This window comes from Paralichthys olivaceus, chromosome 2, assembly GCF_024713975.1.
Source record: "Paralichthys olivaceus isolate ysfri-2021 chromosome 2, ASM2471397v2, whole genome shotgun sequence".
NCBI classification, from domain to species: Eukaryota; Metazoa; Chordata; class Actinopteri; order Pleuronectiformes; family Paralichthyidae; genus Paralichthys; species Paralichthys olivaceus.
In genome coordinates this window covers 19,492,834-19,503,441 of record NC_091094.1, presented here as the reverse complement: position 1 = coordinate 19,503,441, position 10,608 = coordinate 19,492,834, and the positions used below count along the sequence as shown (strand labels likewise).

The window sequence follows — 10,608 nt, the reverse complement described above, 5'->3', positions numbered from 1 at the left end:
TGCTGACCGCAGTGGTGACAGATCAGGACCCGAGATGTACTAGCTGGAGTGGGCTTCACACTGGGGCTGGGCCTATAGGGGCTGTTAGAGGGACTGAACACACGACCACTACCACCCCCAGACTTACCGACCGGTGTCTTCAGCGGCTCATGCTGGGCTGTCTGCTGAGGTCTTCTCCAGGTGTCGTGTGGGCTCAGCTGGTAGCACCGTCTGGACTGTCTGGCGGCTACGAAGGTCTCCACCAGTTCCGCCGCTTCCGCCGAGGAGTGTGGGATGCGTTCTCTCACCCATATCTGTAGCTCCTGGTTAAGCATCCCCAGGAACTGCTCCAGTATGACCTGGTCACAGATCTGCTCCTTGGACTTTGTCTCTGGGTCCAGCCACTTCCCCAGGAGGTCTTTGAGTCGATCACGAAGCTCCTTCGCCGTCTCTCCCTCCAGGATAGTCTTGGAGCGGAAACGCTGGCGATAGGTCTCTGCATTGATCTCAAATTTCCTGAGAACGGCTTGCTTCACTTTGACATAGTCCTGACTGTCCTCAATGTTCATTGCTACGAAAGCAGCTCTGGCTTTCCCTTTCAACAAGGGCACTAAACACAGTGCCCATGTATCTAAGGGCCACTGACTGGCTGCCGCGAGCCTTTCGAATGTCTTTAAATAATGTTCAATATCTTCGTCCTCGTCATATGGGGACATCTTGGGGTTCGTCCAACCCGGATGGAAATGTGGAGGTGTGGCTAGGCTGATAGCAGAGGAGTTCAGGGAGCTCTGTAGTCCGGACGCTGGTACCAGACCTGGGCGTGGTTGTGGATCTGGTACATGAGGAAGTAGCCCTTGAGTCGAAGAGGGGCGGGAGATGGGCGGGTTGTCTTGCTGCAGCTCTACGAGTGACTGTCGCGCCGTCTCACCTCTCACCAGGCTCTGTAGTTGGTGGAATTGATGCTCCATGGCTTTCCACCTCTGGTCATGCCGCTGTGCCTCTACGTCCAACTGGTCCTGTTGCCTCCGCTGACAGTCCACCACCGACTTCATAATGTGCTCCAGCCGATCGGTCCGGTCTCCGACCACTGGAGTGTGCGTACTGGACGATGCTGCAGATTTCGGCCTTGCTCCCGGGGCTCCTGCAGGGGCAGCCCCGTGGGGTGCTGTAACTCCACTTCTGGTCTCCATCTCTACTCACTGAGAGCCGCTCATGGCCACTGGATCCCACCACTGCCACCAATTGTTAAAAGTAGGTATGTCTATGAGCGACTGAGCTCGATGGAAATAACTCTCAGGAGTACTTGGAGTTGCAGTTGTAAGAGGGCATTTATTTGTTAACCCCAAATTGAAGGCCGACAAGGCAGAATTATTCAAAGTAAATATAAAATAAAACAAACCAGTGGAAAACAAACACTGGGAAATGAGAAAATAAATAGGCACGTTGGCCCAAACAAATAACTTCAATAACCAAATATTTTTGCAGAAAACCGTTTTTGGGGAGAGCTCTATGACTTACGTCCTTCCAGTAGCAGCCTCCCTGACAGAATGAATCCACACGCTTAAATCGGGGCTAAGCCCGCCCCTACAATTGGAGCAAACCAAAATACAACAATAAACAGGGGTGTCCCCGGTACGTGACACCAAGAAGCTTTAACAGCTAATAAATTGAATTCCATATGACTGAACCATGTATGGTAACAAACTTAACACACGTACACTTGAAGGCGTAGCCAACTATACATACAACAGCCGAAGCAATATTAAACAGAATGCGGGTTCACTTTCGGTTACTCCGGAAGTCGAGCGTCTATTTATATCCGCATCCGGAACCGCTCGCCCCGCACAAACAAACACAGACGCGACACTGAACACCGGTAAGATGTAACGCACACAGTTAACTCTTGTAATAATGAGACATGTAAACGGGGCAGTGTATTAGTGCTGTGACGGTCGGCGTGTGCACCGGCACCCCCGTGTATACGAGGCAGTGTACTGCTGCCGTGCCGAGACGCCGTGCCGAGACGCCGTGCCGAGACGCCGTGCCGAGACGCCGTGCCGAGACGCCGTGCCGAGACGCCGTGCCGAGACGCCGTGCCGAGACGCCGTGCCGAGACGCCGTGCCGAGACGCCGTGCCGAGACGCCGTGCCGAGACGCCGTGCCGAGACGCCGTGCCGAGACGCCGTGCCGAGACGCCGTGCCGAGACGCCGTGCCGAGACGCCGTGCCGAGACGCCGTGCGCTCCGTCACACTGCCGATCAGTCCATTCTGACACACAAGGGGGAAACCATTATAAGCAATTATTAAAGTTAACAACAACAACCAAAACATGTTAGTATAGTATTTCTGATACATAATAGTAAGAAACTAATGATTCCACCTTATCGAAACAATTGTAAGAAAGAAAATAACTAACAGAAATAACTAACTAGAAACGACGTCACCCCTCCCCATCATGCAGGAGGAACATGGCACAGTCCAATTAGTCAACAATAGTATTTATGGACATCTGAAGCACCTGTGGCTCCATTTGCCAAACAGCCAGGCAACTCCAGGTACTCAAAGAAAACTAGATTCATTTCATGAAAAATTAAATACCTTAAATGACCAAAACTAATTGAAAAAATTTTAAAAGCAGGTTAACTAAACGTGTGCACTCAAATTCGGTAATTCTTTAGTCAAAATTGCTGTGAGTATGAACATCTGTTTCAAGTTGTTTCCTGTTTTAGATTGTATGTGCTGTGCTGCAACAAAAACCTGAGGAATGGGGTAAGAAATCTATAACCTTCCCCTCTGGTTCAGTGTGAGGAAGTTTGCAGCCGTCACATGAGGTCGGAAACAGGCCTCTGAGCTTCTCAGATCAATACTCTTGAAATGGTCTAAGATAAAGTTTCAGATCTAAGTGAGTTGCACAACCATCCCTGTGGCAGGGTTTCCACTAAGTAATGCTCTTAAATGAAATGTGATTCCAGCACAGAGACGTCTCCAAGACTGAAAAGCAGCTGTCACAGAAGTTAGTGTTGCAGCATCAGAGGAAAGTCTTTTTCCGGCCCTTTGTTCCACTAGGAGACAATGTTGTGTTCTCAGTGTTAGATCTATGATGCTTCTCCATCAGACACGATGTCTCTCATGGGATCATCTGTTCAAGTTGTTCCAAGTTATTTAGAGGGCAGGGTGACAAATGTTCAGGTGGGTGAAAACCACAAGTCTGCATCCAGTTAGTTGTTAAGAAGGAGAAAACCAAAGAATTTAAGAAAATGTCAATGATAGGATCTTGATAATTCAAATAAGTTTGAGTGACAGGTATAATTGGTTCATACTTGAATTCATATTTAAAGAAACATGTTTGTTGTTTCTTTCAGATGAAATACTGTTTGTTCTATAAAAACACATGTGTAGTATTTGTGGCTTTAATTTGATCTAACCGTTATTTCTGTATTCTTACTGGTACACTTAAAAATCAATGATATACAATCTGCTTCAAGATAAGTTCTTCAGTTGCCCTGGACCATTTAGCTTGAAGCCCCTCTACAGGTCCGAAATATTATTAATGGCTGCCTCCCCACAGCAAGATATTTTCCTCTTATTAGATTTTTATGTTTTATATTTTACTTATTTCAAACTCGTTCATACCTGTTTTAAATTCTTGGATCTGTAGTCAGGAAATTTCTACTTATTCTAAATAATTTTCCCCTCGTCTCATTACTTTTTTCAAAGTTCTCAGGATAACATCAGCGCTATGTCCCTGTGCTGTTTAATACAACCAAACCTTGACCAACATGATCACATTCAATCAATGTCAGACCAATGACCACAGAGATATAGGATCCTTGATCATTTCGATAAAACCAACATTAGTTCTGATTCTCATGCATTACTGCTTCAAAGAAAATTGACGCAACTTCTACTGCCTGTTTAAAACCATTGTATTCCCATTTCTTCCCTATACATATCAATTAAATACATATATGGAAATCAGGGAAATCTACAATTTTCTTTGGGGGGGCATGGCCCTCTGCATTTCTAAAATCTTCTGCTCATGCAGAAAATACCACACATTTGTGTGATGACACTACAACACAAATCATCCCTGTGCATGGGCCACGGTCATGGCCAGGTTTGTGGTGATGATTGTGCTCCCACGCGTGTCTTCTAAGGTCATTCCTTCGAACAGAAAACAAATTGCAGCAGAAATGAATTCCTTACAGGTGCCTCTATGATACAGCGTATTCAAATAACTGATTAAAACAAAAAATATTACAAAACAACAGGAAGAATTTTTATGCAAATTTAGATTAGCATTTTATGACATTCGTTTTTACATAAAGTAACAAAAAGTATCATAATCAGATCTGTGTTGACAACAATCCAATTACATTTTTAGCATCTGTAAAAATCCGTTGTGAGCGCCAAGCCAAAGTTGAGTCATTGAAAGTTATATTATTGTAGATTTGTCATGGGAACAGAATGAAAAACATCTCAACAACAGTTTTCTCAAATGTCTTGCAAATGTACTCACTGACCCTCTGCATCATCAGAAACAAGCAGCAGCAGGACTGAATTACCCTGTGTCGAGTAAAACTTCATGTCACCGTCACAATGAAATATAATGGGAATAATGCAATTATCACATCGCAGGTAACCCAGCACTCTGTAGATAATGTTGTTGCTGAGGTTGAGGACACACTTCCATCAGACATGTTAACGAGCCGCCCAGTAAACTGTCCATAGTGTGAAAACACGGCAGGACAATTTCCTGCAAATTCCAAGCAAGTGAGTGGGTGACGGACGGAGAGAGAAACAAACTAAAAGTGTACAAATATCCCAGGGTGAAAGAAGGTGTCATACTTTCAGAAGATGCCAACAAAGATCTCAAAATGAAAAGACGCATTATGATTTCTGCAGTAACATTTGCATGCCATGTCCCGCCTTCTGTATGCTCTACCTAGGCTCCATCCCTCTCTTGAATGATCACAGATTTTTCCTGTTGTTTTGAACAGGACAGTCTAATGTTGCGTTCTTCATATGAGAACATTTATTTTCTGGACATCTTCCGGAGCTCATGTCTGAAAGCAACTTAAGTTTATGTGAATTGGGATGAACCCACAGAGAACTTTCCCCCAATTTTGCAGTTCTCTTAAGCTCTAAAGAGCATTTTAGCATCTTTCAGCTGTTTGTGTTGGTTTTGGTTCACTCTCATGGCTCTCATTAGCTCTGTTTCTAAAATGCAAGCAGCAAAAAAAAAAAGAAAAACATGGTACGGTACATCTGTCTACCATCAAACCTAAAGAGCAGAAAGACAAAGTTAGCAACTTATTAATGAACAAAGTGGAGTATTTAGCAGATACATAAACAGGCAACTCCTTTCATATTTAAGCTAAGCTGTCACTTTTTACCCAAACCATTCATTCAAACATAAGGGCACGACTTGTTCAAGTTCAAAATATACAGTCTAATAGCATCAGAGGATCTGATGTAGTTTGTCTTCTGGCAGAGGGCACTCACTCTCAGCTTGACCTATTACCTGTCCTCTTGTTTAGGAGAGTGAGCCAGTAAGCCTGAGGAGTGGCATGTGGAAGTATTTTGGGTTCTACACACTTAGATGTCAAAGTGACGAGCAAAGGGGAGTCGGTTTGTCAATGGTTCAAAATCATTTGAACAAATTACGTGTCATGTAAAATTAGTTTGAACTTGATTTTTGGAAAAAGTGAGAGAGCTAATTCAAGCACAACAGTTTATCTTTGTTAGTAATGTAGCTCTACAAAAGTCTGGTGCAACCCCTCATCCGTTGGTGCAAAGCATTATTCAGTGAATAAGGGGAATGGAACACAATTCTATAATAATTTTATATATAGCAAAATGTTATATATATATATATATATATATATATATATATATGTTGCGTTTACTGATTGTTCTATTGCTCCCTAGAGGGCAACAAGGTTGAACAATACAGCTTTAATTAAACTGAATCTGTATTTAAAAGAAAAAAAAGTGATAAAATAAAAAATATGACATCAAAGTGAATCCTTGAGGATATTTATGTAAATGCATGTTTACGTTTCCCTGTCGGCTCTGCATCGTTCCCACAGTTCTTCTCTTTCATTTATTCAGGCTGGATCAGACTGCTGCTCGCTGGGAGGAATGTGTCATGAGATACGTGTGCACAGACCCTCTATCTGCTGCTAATGGAAGCAGCTGGTTCGAGTGTCCTATTTGTGAGCACTTCATGTGAGTCATGGAGTGATCTCCAAACACACCTCAGCGAGCAACACGTCCAAATCTGCCTTTAATGTAGCATGAAACACATGAATTAACCTGATTCATTCTGTTTGTGTGGGAGTTTCTTCATTACATTGTGTGGTAATCACCTCCCTGTCGCAAAGTCTGCGATCCCTTGATAATCCTACTGGGTGCTTTCAAGTCGCCTACACCCTGCACTTGTTTTATTTTGTGTCTGCCTCTCTCGAGTTTCTCTTTGGTGCGACATCAAAGAGGTGGGACTACAAACACACAGCATTTTTCTTTCAAGTTAAACTAGATAATCTTACCAGATTACCGCTCGAAAGTAATTTGTCTAAGTGCATTAAAACAACTGCTGAAACTTGGCAGAAGGCCTCTTGCATCAGAGGCACCGCTCCGAATTACACCTGTGTACTGAAAATTGATTTGACAGCAGAGGCTCGCAGTGAAAATCAAACATGAAGACGTGAAGACTCCATTTTTGTTGTTTAGTGTAGGACGTGTGTCATTTGTTTGCCCATGGGGGTCCATGAAGCACCTTGACATAACATGGAGAGAAAAAAGGCAGAAAGTGCTGTTGTCTAATAGCAACAATAGAAAAATTTGAGTTACAGGATGAGATTAAATCAAATGTTCACACAAGATCAGGAACGTCCTTCTTCCTGAATCATATAACCTGTGACACCTTTTGTGACACTTTCTGTATGTTTCAGTCGCCTCGCAACTGGGTCAGATTTATTTGACCATGTGACAAACTGGGCAAACCTGCACTGCAGATGGGAAATCTGCTATATTTAGTTTGGGATATACTGTGACAATATCAAACTACAAGAAAATGTCCCAGCAGAGCAGGTTGTAGCTTAAGGATCAAGGAGAGTACAGTGAAATATTTCAAACTAATTGTAACTCACAACAAAGTTTATTAAATCCTACATCAAATAAGACAAGGGAAGTTTATTCATATGGACACAAGGCAGTTCAAAGTACTTTACAAAGGCAATTCTAAAAAGGAAAGGGATTAAAAATAAAACATTCATGAAGAATAAGACATTCAGTAAATTAAAAAATTAAAACGCAGAAGACATGACAATAAGATATTGGAGACATTAAAAATAAGATACCGAAGAAATTAAAAACATTAAAAATAAGACATTGCACACAGTACAATTAAGACACTGAAAACATTAGAAAAAAAGACATTAAAGAAATTAGAAATAAGACACTGAAGACATTAAATACATTAAAAATAAGACATTGAAGTCATTAGAAATAAGGCATTCAACTTTACGAGGTGAAGATCTTGCAGGTGTAATGAATCTCAATGAGGGGTAATATAATCTTTTGGCTTGTGTACGTTTAGAACAGCTTTGATGCCCAATTTGGGAAGCAGTGTGGCTTTACTCAGAGGAATAATTAACACAATGAAACTATGATATTAATCTGTATCATATAATACTCTTTTATTAATCTTCTAATATAAAATATTTCATATGTTATCACAGGAATCGGAAAACATTAAGCAAAGAGAAGTTTGTGTTTTTACAATCAAACTTCAGGTTTCCAGAAATGTTAACTTTTAAATAATACAAAGTGACAAAAATTCTCAAGTCAAAGTTATTTTATGTTTGCTACAACAGGTTCTACCATTAAAATATAATAATTTATTTTAAATATATAACAAAATACCATTATTAAATTTAAAAAAAATTTGACTATTAACATTCAAGATGATGATAAAGCTGCCTTTTTAGTTTAAATCAGCATTAATTACTGACATGACGTATTCTTCGTCCATGTGAACAACAGGAAACATGAGAGGAAGTGATTTACACATTGAAATAAACATGAGTCGAGTCCTGTCATTGGCAGATGGTGAGAACCACCCACCAGACCTGCGTCAACATGTCTTTACACTGTGCTAAAAATCCATCTGGAAGACAAAGAGAAATACGTTAAACCAAGGACTTCCACATGTCTTATGAAACCCACAGCAGCCTAATCTCTCAGTAATATAATATATGTGTTGTTTAATTTACTGTCAGTACAAACAGAATATTAATCATGGTGGCTTTCAAACAGATTTCATAGTTTTTACCCCTCTCTGTCACACTTCTTATACACTTCTGCACAGCCTTGGTTTCATATCACTTTATTTCACCAGGATGACCCAAACTGTACCAGAGCATTTTTTCATAGAGTCCTGGGTGAATACATTATGACTGAGAAACTGTTTCATAGTAGAAAACCGAAGAAAGACCCTGTTCTCAAAATAAGGGTTATGTGAATATTCTGGACTGAAATGTGGACCTAGTTCTCGATAGCAAGTAAAATAGCAGAAAGGAAAACTTACTGTGGTAAAATGAACGATGCAGGAGATGGCGATGATGAGAAGGCCGATGATAACAGAGGCGACAGCGACATAAAGAGCGTTCTTGCCCAGTCGCCTGGACCCGTCATAGTCACCACGGTAATAACTGTTTCTAGACTGAGAACGAGAAATCCCTGTTACATACACTGTCAAACTCTGCCTATATATTGAGGATTGCAATAACAAATCTGCTTTGACCTTACTACTGTAACTATTGAGACTGGTGAAACTTTTGTGTGATATTAAGGATATCAAATAAAAGCTCAAAGGGCTTTCCATGGACTCTCACTAGTTTGACCAGTAAGCATTTTTAGCCCAACTAGTGAGTAACCAGGCATCCAAAATGTCACACTAGTGGATGAAAAATTGTCTAAATGCTCAAAGGGCTTTAGTGACCAACATATACTCACAACACTGCACGTCAGAGTAGAGCGAGTAGAGTTGTCACTGATGATTTCCTTAATGACACAGCAGCATGTCTACATACAGTCACATGATATATATTCACCTTGGCTAAGTTATGTTATGCAGAAAATTCTTACCATGATAGAGAAGACCAGGGCCACAAGGTTGACTGGGTATGCAGGACAGAAGCAGGTGAAAATAGTCAAACAAAGGTAGCTGCGGAGTGGAGGTGGAGGTTTCTGCTCCTCTCGAAAACCATGGTCCAAAAACATGCTCCCACTTAGGGAACCTTTAACCTGTGGATTTAGGACTTTGAGAGCCATTGTACCAGACCACAACCAAACACAGTCAGGAGCTGGAAAAACACCCAAATTCAAAAAGGAGGAAGCAGAACCTGAAAGAACAGAAATCCAACTTTTAACTAGAAAATGTTTATAACCAGAAATTCAAACCTCTGGTCGATAAGCCTGCTATGTTGTGTTCTGGTTCTAGTGCGTCTTTCAAAGCCGTAAAAAAGTGAAGTCTGTGCGGAGAGACAGAGACCCACTCCTGCTCCCCAGAGTGGGTTGTGAGAGGATCACTCACCCTACTGGCCTCCATCCAGAGTCCTGTTCTGTTTACCACTGCAGACACATGGATACATGGATCTCTCAACTATTCAGAGCTGTGTAACAGGTATTAATGTTGCTAACACACTTCATCACTTGCGGTGTGTAATGTTCCATTTACATCTATGATTTTAATGCCTGGAGCTGTTGCAGTTAAATGTTAAACAGTTGAAGGCATGGTAAACAGGTCATCATTGGACATTTACTGTCTTCATCTATTGTGGTTGTCACTCTTTAGCTGGGAATGATGCAGGACTTGTCTGATGATGGCGTTAGATCATCTAACTCATTACAATGCAGAGAGTGTGACTGTATATAAAGATGGATGACATGTCACAACGTCCTCCCACTATCCAGAAATGAGGCCAGAGTATCCCAGATAAGGACGATGCCATCTTTTGTATTTGGAGCCAGAGTCTGCTCAGAGGTCATCGGGGGATGAAGCTGCAGAATTGACGCCCAGCCATCACACGCACTCGACCAATCACGAGTCAGTCTCAGCTGTCAATCAGGATGTTTCACCCCGTTTATATATATATATTAAAACCAAACTTACTGAAAAAATATACACCTTTTTTGACCCATGTCCCATCCACCAACATGGAGGAGGAGGGATTTATGACTCATAAAAAGCAGCCAACCACCAAGTGGGGGTCGAGACGCTTTAGCCCCCCTTTTGGGGAACAGTCATGTTGTCCATCTTTATATTCAATCTAAGGTCTGTACAGATGTCATGGTTATCCATCCCATCAGTCAATCAACAAGCAGACTGATATCGCCATAGTTACAGCCATAGTTGCTAATGCGGCTTAAAACAAAAATGGGCACCTTCCTTATCGTAGAGTCAGAGGCCTGTAGGTTATGAGAAAGGCTAGTAGATATGAAACCAGGGTCACAGCAAAGCTTAGAGTAGACGGCAATGTATAAAATGGTCTGCTATCTTAAATGTTATTTAAGTATTATTTGACTACTTTATGCTTGTGGGAAATAAATCATTTGTCTGTG

The 10,608-nt window shown here is 41.6% G+C and overlaps 1 protein-coding gene across 1 annotated transcript; it reads right to left on the bottom strand.

Annotated features, from left to right (window-relative positions):
- Nucleotides 1-8,005: 8,005 nt before the first annotated feature.
- Nucleotides 8,006-9,452, bottom strand: LOC109628916 (transmembrane protein 233). The gene is made up of 3 exons (XM_020086364.2): nucleotides 9,133-9,452; nucleotides 8,573-8,707; nucleotides 8,006-8,152 (listed from the first exon to the last, which is right to left on the bottom strand). The coding sequence occupies exons 1-3, from the start codon at nucleotides 9,316-9,318 to the stop codon at nucleotides 8,141-8,143; spliced, it is 333 nt and encodes a 110-aa protein (XP_019941923.1). The 5' UTR covers nucleotides 9,319-9,452; the 3' UTR covers nucleotides 8,006-8,140.
- Nucleotides 9,453-10,608: the final 1,156 nt, after the last annotated feature.